General features: G+C 43.6%; 1 protein-coding gene across 1 annotated transcript in view; it reads left to right on the top strand.

Annotated features, from left to right (window-relative positions):
- DNER (delta/notch like EGF repeat containing) overlaps nt 1-13,486 on the top strand; it is a 191,052-nt gene that overhangs the window by 32,935 nt on the left and 144,631 nt on the right. Inside the window, exon 6 of the mRNA XM_057316090.1 lies at nt 12,708-12,853. Coding sequence (XP_057172073.1) covers nt 12,708-12,853 — 146 coding nt within the window. The remainder of the gene's footprint in view (nt 1-12,707; nt 12,854-13,486) is intronic.

Genomic DNA, 13,486 nt, shown 5'->3' with positions numbered 1-13,486 from the left:
GTGAAATAAGAGAAAGAGACTAAGAGGTACACACGTCCAGTTATAAAATAAACAAGTCACAGGGATATAAAACACAGCACAGGGAATATAGTCAATGATATTGTAATAACGTTGTACGGTGACTGATGGGGACCACACTTATTGTGAGCACTGAGTAATGTCTAAAACTGTTGACTCACTCTGTTGTACACCTGAAGCTAACATAGTATATGTCAACCGTACTTCAGTTAAGAGAAATATATTGTAGGGGCGCCTGGGTGGCTCAATTGGTTAAGCATCCAACTCTTGGTTTTGGCTCAGGTGGTGATCTCAGGGTCATGAGATCGAGCCCCACGTTGGCTCCCAGCTCAGTGGGGAGTCTGCTTAAAGCGTCTCTTCCTCTGCCCTCCCCCACTCTCTTGCTCTCTCTGTCTCTCTCAAATAAATAAATAAAATCTATGTTTTGAGAGAGAGAGCACAAGCATCAGGGACAGAGGGAGAGAGAATCTCAAGCAGACTCCCCTCTGAGCAGGAACCCCCCCCCCCCGACCCGCCATGCGGGGCTCGATCCCGGGGCCCTGAGATCATGACCTGAGCCCCCCGGGTGCCTCTAAATAAATAAACCTTAAAGAAAAATATATTCTATATTTTGACCTTGGTGATAGTACTAGAGTTTTTACATTTGTGAAAACTCACTGTATTTCATTGTAAGTTATGCCTCAATAAAGTTAATTTAAAAAAGTAAATGGAAGCTAGAAAAGACCAGGACCCACTTGATGTGTCAGATCATTTTTTTCTTTGGTTCTTTGTTTTGGGGCCTCCGCCTTACACATGGTGATTTCTGTTCGATTTTCTAGTACTGAAGGCCATCTGTTCAAACAAAGTCAGATTGGGATTTGGGGCAGTAAAAGTTGTAAGGAAGATGGATAGGATTTTTAATTTGCTACATTGAGTATCCCAGAAAGAATTGATGATCAGATAACGTTCCTAGGACTTCTGTAAAGACTGAAACATAAATAAAATTTGCTCAGACAGATAAAGGAAACCCTTTGCAGCCCACTAAGCTGCCAGTCACATAGAATTAAAGAACTGAATTTTGAGAGAGAGCTGATTGGGAATGGGGACAGTGTGTAATTCATTTTCTCGGTAAGCCCTGGAGCCGGACTGGTCGTATTGTCTGTGGTCTGAAGCAGAGCGTGTTTATAATGAGGCTTGCCACCTAAATTGGCTTGGGGCTCTGGGTTCAGGGCAGCTCCTGGCTAAGATTGAAACCGCTTTGCTTCATGGTCAGAGCTGGTAGGGATTACTCCAAAGCTGTTAGCTAAAGCAGGAGCTTGGAGGAATTTTGTCCTGTCACCACTATCAGCTTTCTTTTCTGGGCTCCTTGTTTCTCTTTGCTGCTCTGTCCCTCTTGTATCCTCCATTTGCCGGAGCCACACTCAGGTGCCATACTTGTCTTCCCTCCTTCCCTCCCTCCCTTGCTTGCTCCCTCTCTTCTTCCCTCCCCACAGTATTTACTGAGCACCTACTGAGTTGGGCTCCTGCTTGGTGCTGGCGATAGAGCTGTGAACAAAACAAATAAAAACCCTTGCCCTCATGAGCCGGATGTTTTAGTGAGGCAACAGGTAATAGATGATTCCACAAATAAATGGAAAATTACAAGTGTAATGAGCACACTGTGATAAGTCACTGTGCCATGACTCTAGTTGATAATAAAAATCTGACATAATCTTGGGGGCAGTGGGGATCACTATCTTGAAGAAAGATAATTAGGCTGAAAGATTAACTAGACAATGGGGAAACGCTTCCAGGCAAAAGGCTGGAATTACTTGTGCAAAGGCCCTGTGGCTGGAGACAATGCATAATATCAGAGGAACAGCAATGGGGCCACAAGGCGGGAGCTCCGAGAACAAGGGCGAGAGAGGCGGAGATGTGGTGGGAGGTAGGCTGGATCACGTTAGGCTGGAGCCCACATTAAGATCCATGCAAGAAGGAACTGTTGAAGAAAAGGAATTAGTAAACACATTCACCCTGCGGATGGTCCCCATTGAAATATATGCATTTTAACTTGGCAGAAAAGAAGTCATCCTGAAGACAACATAGCCGGTAGTTGGACCCATAGGTGTCTTTGGCTACACCCCCTGACATTCTGATTTACTGGATCAGGCTGCAGCCAGCATAACTGTTTGTTAAATAAACTCTGTAGGGGATGCTGATTGTAGGTGTTGGTGAGCCAGCTAAGAGAGGAGCTGAGTGGTGGAGACCTTTCTGGAACTCCAGAGGGTGGAGCAGGTAGGCAAGGCTGCCTCTGAGCATCTTGAGGACTGAGGTCGAGGGTGTGACTGTTCCTGGGTGACAATGCTAATAGGAGCTAGAAATAGCGCAACCAGACCTGCCGAACCTGAGTCAACCTCTCCATCCCTCCCAATTGTTTTTCTTTCAAATCATGGCACACCATTGGACCTTCACCGCCATACATTGGCTAGTGTTATTTTTAGTACAACAATACATGCCCTGGAAGGTAAGGTTGTTATACATAATTCAAGAAGCGAGCGCATCTCAAATTGGAATGCTCACCAAGCACTGGTAAATTTAGGTAACTTCTTTCATATGACCTTGAAGGTACCAGACCATCTTATTGGTGGCCACTTAAATGTGGGATTTTGGATCAACGCAGAGTGGAGGAATGCAACAGAACAAAGGCAGTTGAAAGATCATGTTCACAATGCTTGCCGCAGCTCAGAAGGGAAACATGTCAATCAACAGCTTTTTATGTTAGCTCCTCTGTAGGCCCGGTTCTCTGACTCCCTAGCGTTGATAAAGTCATCTGCAGCCCAATTAGCTGTGCGTTTCCCATTACCCTCACATCAACACAGAGAAGTGATTAATTATTTTGGCATTCACAGTAATGCCATTAATCAGAACGCATTCATTGGGTATTAGTGACTGGACGTGGTGGGTAATTGTATATGAGTTCGACAGTAATTTAGCAATTGATTTACTAGTATTTGATGAGTTGAAACTGTACTAATGGAAGATTAAGTGATACAATTCTAACTGATTATGAAAAGGCGATCAAACAGACATCGAAAAAGATTAAATAAATGAAGAGTTTCAATTGTATATTCTGTGTGAGCCAACAAAATTTCAAAGGAAGGGGCAAACTAATTTTCATGTTCCACCAATGGGTGTTCAAGAGCTAGCATTTAAAAAACGTGCCCAGTTAGGACGTGGTTTTCATATGCAATAAGGTTTTTTTCCCCCTAAATGGGGATTACTTAATGCCAGAAATAGGCACATGGAAAAGTTTGACAGGCCTAGTTGTAAATTTTGCTTCAAAAAAAGATTTTATAATTTGAATATTTTTTATACCATTTCATACCATTATGTGTTTCTTGTATTAATTGCTGGTTGTTCTTTAAAAAGAAAAAAAGTCTTTTAATCCTATGAAGTGTAGCCATACCTCATTTATTCACATATTTTTCTTTTACAACTTTAAATGTAGCCTACAGCCTAGCTTTTTAAAGTAGAACCTAGGCATGAATTATTCAAAAGGGTAGATAATAAAAGTCACATTTTTATGAATGTGTGCTGTACTTTTGTTTGGACATTATTTTTAAATTCTAGCAATAATTTCTAAAAGTGGAAATAATTTTAAAAAATTTCATTTAAAAGGTTTGACATCATAGAAACTGAGTTAGGGGACTCTTTAAATGACCTACATGCCTGCATCCCAGCACTGCTGTTTTCTTAGGGGCCATACTTTCCCAGAGCTATTTCCTCAGACCCACAGAAGTCTAAGTTCCGTTGAGGATCCCACTTCAAGTAGATGTTGGTTGTTGATGTTGCTGTGGATGATGTGATGATGGTGGTAGTAGTGGTGGTGGTGGTGATGGGGGTGATGATGATGGTGACAATGGTAATGATGATGGTGACGATGGTGGGGTGATGATGATGATGGTGGTAATGATGATAGGGGTGGTGCTGCTGATGGGGTGGTGGTGGTGATGATAATGATGGTAGTAATTGGGGTGATGATGATGGGAGTAGTGGTATTGAGGATGATGATGGGGTGATGATGATGGGGGTGGTGGTGATGATGATGGTGATGGGAATGATGATGGGGGTGATGGTTGCTATAGACTGAATGTTTGTGTCCCCTTCAAATTCATGTATTGAAACCCTATTCCCCGATGTAATTGTTTTTGGAAGTGGAGACTTTGGCGGGTATTTAGGGTTAGATTAAGTCATGAGGATGGAGCCCTTATAACGAGATTAGTGCCTTTATAAGGAGATGAAGGGACCAGTTTTCTCTCTGCGATGTGAGAGTATAGCAAAAAGGCAGCTGTCTTTAAACCAGGAAGAGAATCCTCACCAAGATTCTGACTGTGCTCTCACCCTGATCTCAGACTTCCAGCTTCCAGAACTGTGAGAAATAAATATTTGTCATTTAAGCTAGGCAGCATATGAAACTCTGTTAGCAACCTGCACTGAACTGACTGCGACAATGGTGGTGATGATGATGGTGACGGTGATTGATTGCAATACAGTCTAATCTGTTGTAATAGAGAGACCTCAAATACGTTGGCTTAAACAAGTTCCCAGTTCACCTCTCTCTCACGTGACAGTGTAGAGGTAGCTGGTCCAGTCCCGAGAGGACAATCCTACACCCTCATCACGGAGACTCCATCTGTGGATTCAGACTGGCCGCCCCCACTGTCACAGGGCAGTGGGTTGCGGGAAGAACGGGCAGGGCAACACGTGCTCAGTCTTCGTGGATGTACGTCACGGAAGCGCCACGCTTCCTGTCCCTGAGTCCCTGAGGAGAGGCAGGTTCTTTAACCGGGTGGCCCAGTTCCCGGCACGAACTCCTAATGCTATTGTTCAAAGGATGTGGGGAGAATGCATACCACCGGGCAACTGGCAGTTACCCCGGTGGCTAAAATACTCAAGTCTTAACTTCAGACAAATAATTTAGTGTAATATTAGTAGACAAAGGGCTGTGGTAGGGTGAACATCTTCTTGAACAAAATTAAGCAGAAATACAGCAATTTGGGCTAGAAACCCTTTACTGTGGGAATACAGTTTCTTTTGGAAAAGTGTAGAATGTCAACCTAAGGAGTCTCTGTCTTAAATTTTTGTTCATTTCATGAGCCTGTGTTTGATATTGAATTTTCAGAACCTTCCTTGCAGGACGAATAGAAGGTGCCATGGAGATGCTGCTGAAGCGGGGAGGCAGTGGGGAAGGGCCACTGTATCTGACAGTAAGATTTGCTGAGAATCAGTCACTCTATCACCAGGTGATAGCAAGTTGATTTTTTTTTTTTTCAACAACAGCTTCCCATTACCTCTGCAATTTCTTTTTCTCTGGAGCCAATGACATTACTTGGTATATACTTTTCATCGTCATTCAGCCAGGGGTAACCTACCCGATGGTTCTGATGAGTGGCAATGATAGAAACATCTGCTCTGTCGCTGTTATGCGCCATTGTGTCTCCTAATTCAGAAAGCATTTTGGGCCCTACCTTACTCAGGAACCCACAGAAAATGAGATAGTTTGTATGAGTGAATTTTCCAAAAAGCAATGTACCGCTTCAAGTATCAAAACTTAAAAATAAGCAGGCAAGCAAACAACCGCAGAACCCAGCCTTTACGTGGAAATCTAAAGAAAGCTTGTTTAGAAAAGACAGATAGGCCTCGAAGGAGGTCCTGGGGTAGTCAGTGTGGCCGGGCACTACATGGGTGTACCACAGCATTTTTAGTCCATATTCAACTTTCCCCCTTAACTTCTGGGCTGCTGGCATTCTGCACATATGCAAATGGAAGGACATCTTCGCTCCTATAACCTTCCTTTAGTATCATGCGGCCTTGGACTTGGTCTAGGTTCATATCTGCTCCCTGCATCAAGCTCTCTTGTTGCCTCTGGACTGACATTGTCAAAAGATGATTTACTTCTCAGGTTTTTCTTCTCAACCCACAAGTACGGAGTCACAAATCCATGGGGTTCCTGACCGGCTTCTTCAGCTCTGTGCTAAAATCCATCCCACCTTCTTAAAAAAGTTGGTGCAGATGCACCGTTTCAGCCCTGCTTTTATGGAACGAGATGTGGGAATTGGGGGTGTTTGCCTTCTCAATGATTATGTTAATGCAGAAAGCCTGGGTCTCCAGCTGGAGCTGAAATTCGCAATATTTCAAGTTTTTCATGCCTATCTACTGCCAGTCATGGGACTTCCTGGACTGTGAACGGTTTTTATAGGTTATAGGTTTGTGCCAAATGACTCGCCAAGTCTTAATGGGAAAAGTCGGCAGTCTGTTTGCAACACCTACTGCTCAAGTATTTACGGCCAGAATTTTTATTTTGCATGTATGCTTTCCTTTAACAGGAAAGAAAATGGTCTTTAGTCAAATCACTGAAGTGAGAAATGCAAATCTCGTTTGCCATTAATCCCAATGAGGTTTTAACTACAAAGTCCATTTAAGACTCTTTAGTGTTAATATCAAAGAAGACAAGTGGTAAAATAAACAGTTAATGGCCTGGAGCCAGTGGTCTCGCATGCTCCCCCGGACGCTTGACCCCTCCACCCCAGAGATAATGACCGGACCCCCTTTCTGTTGCTCTCAGCTTCTCATTGGCACCAGGGCAGGTGCGTTTGGCAAAATCACTGTTTTAAAAGGACTGTTCTGATGGCAGAACATTTTATTACTGTGTTAATGAGCCCAGTGTGGGGTTGTGGGCAGGACAGAGCATTTGTATGTTTTTGTGTAGAGTCAGGGGAGGAGGAATGGGGAGAGGGGGAAGGAAACCCACCTTTTATTTGTCACTGTAACTAGTTACTTGAGGGTGTTAACAGATCTCTGGATAATCTTTGGAGAAAGTTTTCCTTCATTATCGTTTTAAAACTCATCAGGGAAATTATCTGGTTGTGTGGCAGGTAGAGTGGGCTCTCCAAGCTAAGCAGTGTCTTTTCCCTCCCTCCTTCCCTCCCTCCCTCTTCTCTTTCTTTCCCAGCATCTGAATATAGCATCGTGAAACCTTTCTTTTTGTCAGGGACCACAGTTTCCCCTCTCAGTGCTGAAGTGTTCAGAGGTCTGCCATCACGTAGTTCTGGGTGTCCTTCATGCTGCCGAAATCTTGTCTTTTCTTATCAACCCCACCGTGAAAAAATCATGTAGCTATTTGTTTTAGTTAATCATTCTAGTATGATCCTGTTGTGGTCTGATGTCAATACACAACTAAGTTTATATCGTGAATATTGGCCTGTAAAGCTTGGTTCTGGGCCCTGTTCCTTCACTCCTGATCCCTAGGTGCCCTTCCCTGTCCCAGTAGTACAACACCGTCTATATTCAGATGAGGCCCACATTCACATATTCAGCCTTGATGTTTCTAACTACTCATGTCCTATGTCCAACCACCAACTTTTGACTGCTCTATTCGGAAAGGGGGTCTCATCAGAATCTCAAATTTAGTCTCTTCACGACAGAAATCTTGATTTTCTTGCCCAGCAGCAAAGTCGCTTGCACTGTGTATGACTTTTTCCTTTCCCTCATGTCACACTTCCAGCGTATATGAAGTCTTGTTGGTTCTTCCTCCAAAATATGATCTTTGAAAAAGCATAAATCATATGTTTTTTCCCCTGCTTAAAGCTCTTCAATGGATTCTCATTTCACTAAGGTTCACAAGACATCCTCTGATCTGGCTCTTCCCGCCTCTCTATCCTCATCAAGGTGCGGCCATTGACACACTGATGTCTCATCTGTGTGACACACTGACCTTCATGTGACATATGACCTCCTCATCCATGTGACACACTGACCACTTCCTCCATGTGACACATGACCTTCTCTATCTGACATACTGACCTCATCCATGTGACATGCTGACTTCTCCATGTGACACATAACCTCCTCATCCGTGTGACTTGGTGTCCTCCACATCCATGTGACACATGTCCTCCTCATCCATGTGACTTGTGACTTCCTCATCCATGTGACACATGTCCTCCTCATCCATGTGACTTGGTGTCTTCCTCATCCATGTGACACATGTCCTTCTCATCCATGTGCTTGATGACTTCCTCATCCATGTGACACATAACCTCCTCATCCCTGTGACTTGGTGTCCTCCACATCCATGTGACACATGTCCTCCTCATCCATGTGACTTGTGACTTCCTCATCCATGTGACACATGTCCTCCTCATCCATGTGACTTGGTGTCTTCCTCATCCATGTGACACATGTCCTCCTCATCCATGTGCTTGATGACTTCCTCATCCATGTGACACATAACCTCCTCCTTCATGTGACATATGACATCCAAATCTCTTTGCTGGCTCTTTCTCTGCCTTTGGAGCTCATCCTAAAAGCAGCCTCTTACTTAGAGCTGGATAAGCATCTGCTGAAAGTTGAACGAATGAGCTCACTTTCCCTCTGTCCCCGTGCTTGTCCATCCCACCTACCCCACTGCACCAGTTTACTCACTGGAGCACGTGATCTGTTCGCGTAAACTGACTCAATATTTTTGCCTCATAGTCAGAATCATAGACTTGGACTGTATACAATGATGATTTAAATATATGTTTATTCATGAACATTTTCATAGAACTCTAGTCTTACATTTGTTATGGTTGGAATGAAGAATATATTTTCTCATGAAAGTGAGAGGGTGAGAAAATGTGACAGAGGTGGGAGAGCCCCTGAAACTGTGGATGGAGAGCCTTCAACTTCTTTCTTCGTTTCTGCTTTCTTTGTGTTTCTGTATCAGCATCTCCTTTCCTGGGGTCTCATCCACTTTCTGTCTCACGCTTTGTTGTTCCTCTTTAGTCTTCCTCCCTCCTTCCCTCCTTCCTACTTTCTTTCTAAATCTCCTCCCTCCTTGCCTCCTTCCCTCCTTCTCCCTTCTTTCTAAATCTCATCTTGTTCTTTCCCTCGCTTGTCATTAATTTAAACCAGGCTTTAGCTGGAGTGCCGCCATGACCTGCTGTGTGAGAGCAGTTCTGTAGTTTCTGGAAGGACCGTAGAAGATGCCAGTGTTGACAAAAGCCCATTCTGAGGCAGCTTTAGAAATGGAACCAGAGTGTCCTCCTCATTCCTACTTTGTCAGTTTTTGTCTCCAGTTGATCAGTTGGACTACGGATCTTAGCATTCTGAATATGAGGACAAGCTTTTCTGTCTAAGTCTATTACAAGAATTTTGTTACATATGTTGATTTCATGTTATTAAGGAAGAGAAAAAATAGTGACCCTTTGCCCTGCATTTCTTATAAGTGTGTTAGAAGTGTCCATCAGTTTGAGTGCTGTGTCAAAGAAACCACACGGGCTTTTCAACAACTTTCAAATGATCACTTATAAAGCCCCGAAGAACTTCTTTAAAAAAAAAAATGAGTTCTATTTCATTTCGGATTCTTCCTGCTGCCCCTTTGTAAAGGGTGCCGTTCCTGCTCTTGGCATGTGGGATTTCCTGAGGGCTACTTTGCTCTAACCCAGCTGCAGTTTGATGAAAGTTAAATTGGACAGTATTACTTTTCATTATGAGCAGCTCCAAGCATTTTCCCTGAGACATGATCAAAGGGAGGTGCCAACAACTTACTGAAATTACACTCTTACCTGGAAGGAGCCACCAGGCAACGCTGTCATCGTGTGAGCAGTATATTGCTGAAAATAATGTGCATATACTTTTGACTTACTTTGGGGGATTCAGTGACATAATTAGGAATTACATAGTAATGTGTGACACACTGTTGCAAAGGTTGATTTCTTTAATAGTTTACTGGAGGATTTTAGGGCCAAAATACTCATAGTGTTATGGAGCAAATAAAGCTAATATAGAAACCTTTATCAGAGTTGTCTCCAAGAACTTTAGAGACCTATGATGAGCCATAGAGGATAAAGATGGTCTAAATAACACAGAGTCACCTAGACTTTCAAAAATAGACATGTAAAATGTGCTTTCAGTGGCTCAAATGCCTGCCTCTAATTCCAGGTGATATAATATTACTTATGTTCCTTAGATTAGTTTTTCTACCAGACCAGTGGTTCTTAACTGGGAGCAATGTTTGAATTACTTAGGGAGTTTTTTAAAAACACACCTGCCAGAGGCCAGTCTCAGACCATTGATTCGGAAGCACTTGTGTTGGAGCTTGGCAGTATGTACTTGGAAAAAGCCCCTGCAAAATTATGAAGCTTCTGGTTTCAAAACTGGTGAAGGATCACTGCTCTTGACTCAGAGTTTGGTGTGGTAGGAATGAAGAGCGCGCCATCTTCGTGGCCCGGAATCTAAGTGGTTGCCTGGTTTGTACATGTGAGCTCAGTAAATGTTCACTGAGGAAGTGGAAGCAAGTTATCTAGAAAACTATACCATGCATATTTTTAACTACCCATTCATTTGAATTACTACTGGCTACGTAAATTTAATAGTTGAATAGAATTTTTAAAAGAACCTTCAGAGGGAGGCCTCTTCTACAGCTTTACGTAGCATTTTGTGATCTAAATGCATAGTAAGTAGGCCGGTGATATAGTTTTTAACAATAACTTAATATGAAACCGGAGAACAAGCAAAGATACAAAAGACACCTTTATAAGTTCTGATATCTGATTTTACCTCCATTATTTTATGTATAAAAATGTCTTTTAGGATAAGAACTCTGGTGGCATCCCGCCATTGTACCAGGCTCCATTTTTCTATCATGGTTAATCATAAGTTGATAAGCAACTATTTTTTTAGTAAACTGGAATTTTATGCATTCGAGTGATTGCTCTTTTTTAAAATTGATGTGTTGGATGGCAGGGCATTTTGGAAAGTCCTCCCAGGGAATTATCTTTGCTGCTCTGGCCATTTATGTACCCGTCTCTTGCCTTCTGACCAGCCGCTTCTCTAAGACTTGTCCCTTGCCATTAAGAAAGCTTCAGTAAGGGTGGGAAGATAAAGCACCTGAGACAGAGAAAAACCAGGGACCTGTATGTGAGAGTGTGTACTCGGGCACAGGTGGGCATGGCAGAGCTTGGAGGGGGGTGGCCTGTTGAGGAAAAGCTCAGGAATAAGGTGAGATCTGAGCTATAACATTGGGAGAGGAGGGGTATTCCAAGCAACCATTTACAGAGTTGGGGTGAGCCAGGCATGAGTGAAGGTGTCTGGGAGGTGGCGGTGAGGCGTCCACAGGTGTGGAGCCATGACAGAGGAAGTGTGAAGCTCTGTAGAGGAAGTGCTTTGGCTGGAACCATGCTTTCCCTCTGTCCCAAAGCCAATGAATGTTAAAGTTTTCAGTGGGAAATCTTAGGAAGAAAGCAACTAGTTCTCTGTGGCTGTAAAATACCACTGTTTGCGAGACCCGCGGTACCTGGCTTTACCGATGCACCGAGAGACATTTGTCTCCTGATTACAAACTGAAGTTGAAGGCTGTCTCCCCTCCATTGTGACTTGCTTTAACTTACATCACAACCTTAAAACTTGTGGATTGAATTAAGTCTCATACTGCTGTTTCAAATCTGTCATCTGCCTGGTCACACCACCCCCGGCACGAATGTCGCGCTTGGCGCTTTGCGGATTCCTGATCTCTGGGTGCTCCTCAGGCCGTGAGGAGAAGAGTGACCATTTTGTCCCTTTATTTGAGACAGTCTCACTTTATGCCTGTGTCCACTTGCCGTCATAAAAGCTCTCCCATTTGGATTGGAAAAGAGTCCTAGTTTTGAGGATAAATTTTACGGTCACCCTATTTTGCAGTTATTTTCCTTCCCTCACACAAGAGACAATTGGGGCTCAGAGAGGCATGGCTGTCTAGAACCACTTTCACTACCTTGTCTTAAGCGCCTTGTATGGGCAACACAGGAGTCTGTCTCCTGGATGATGGAAATGTTAAGTAGGTTGTTCATTTAGAAATGAAAAATTAGGCATAAATAAGTGAAGATTCTTGTTAGAAAAAAGACAGACACTCTCTTAGTGGAATAATTATATTATTGATGCAAGATACTTGTAGTATTATTTCTTCATTCCAATTGGAGGCTACTTTTTTTTCCACATTTATTGTTACCTCCTACGTACAAGTAGCTGCACGAGTTGCAAGATCATTTGGTGATAAATAGGACACGTCAGTGATAGTTCGATCAGTCTTCACCTGAGATTGGTCCTGTTTTATTAGATGGTTAAATCACATAACTTAATTGATACCGTGCAGATTGGTGAGGAAGTACACTATTTATCAATAAGCCCATCATTGAATGTGTTCTTGTCCTGCTTACCCACCTGTTAGGACACTGGGAGCCACTCGGGCAGGCTGGTACAGGGGGTGGCCTCGGGGGACATTGAGTGTTTGTCACGATCCAAAGTAGACAGGAGGAGGAAGAGTCGGGAGGTGTGGGCAGGTGGCCTCCTGGGAGAAGAGGGGCTCAACACCAGTAAATTCTAAGATGCTAATGCGGGGATGGGATCGAGAGACGAAAGGGCCCCCAGAGGACACGGGGAAGGAGCGGCACAAGTGTCTAAGGCGATGCCTGAGGGCCTGGTCTCCTCTTCCCTGGGCCTTGGGTGTTTCTCATGACGCTTGGCCTTTCTTGAAAGGCCATAGGTCTGAATGGCCACTAGTCACATGCTTTGTATCTTTGCCTGAAATTGTATTTTGTTTTCCTCGTCAGACTTGAATGTTGCATAAAATAAACTCAGAGTCTTGGAGAAGCTCATAGTCTGGTAGAGTTTTACTTTATATTTCCTATTGTCTCCCCCCTCCCCCATTTTAGGTTTTGTGAATGATTCCGTTACTAAATCCATCGTGGCTTTGCGCCTGACTCTGGTGGTGAAGGTCAGCACCTGTGTGCCGGGGGAGAGCCACGCAAATGACTTGGAGTGTTCAGGAAGAGGAAAATGTACCACAAAGCCATCAGAGGTAAGGGGACACCTGGTGGCTTTTAAAAGCTCTATTTATGTGAATATGTATCTATGTCTGTATACCGATCTATGTCTATCTGTGTCTGTCTGTCAAAAATGGAAGGGGAGAAAACAAGTGCATTTGCTGAAAAAGCCCTTCAGATTTCTGGTTTCAATTATATATTAGTGTGCCACAGACGGACGCCCGGTGTCTGTATAACTTCTAAAGTAATGACAACAAATCTGTGCCGTGCTAGATTTTGCTTTGGTGGGAAGTAGAGATGTTTTGAGAACAGTCACCCTATCTGGCAGCAGACTCAAGAACGATGTCAGACAGAAAAGGTAAGCAGAGGCATTTATTTCCCAGTTATTACATCATCCCCTCCTTAGATTTTGCATTTCTCTAGCACCGATAACAGAGTTACAGGAGCAAGAAAAAAGGATGAGAAGGAACAGAGAAGAGGCAGGGTCGAGAAGGCTGACGTTATTTTTGACCTCTGCAGACCAGCGTCATTGATGCTATGGCCGGCCTGAGCCCTGCACCCCTTCTTCTTTATGGCTCAGGTGACACTGGCCTGGGGCAGGGGCAGGGACTGGGTAAGTTCCTCCGCCTTGTTCTCTGCTGAGTGACAGGAGTCAGAGGCAGACCAGT

Source organism: Ursus arctos, unplaced genomic scaffold (genome assembly GCF_023065955.2).
Source record: "Ursus arctos isolate Adak ecotype North America unplaced genomic scaffold, UrsArc2.0 scaffold_1, whole genome shotgun sequence".
Taxonomy (NCBI): Eukaryota; Metazoa; Chordata; class Mammalia; order Carnivora; family Ursidae; genus Ursus; species Ursus arctos.
Note: the sequence above shows the minus strand (reverse complement) of the source record. Positions and strands in the feature narration are given on the sequence as shown.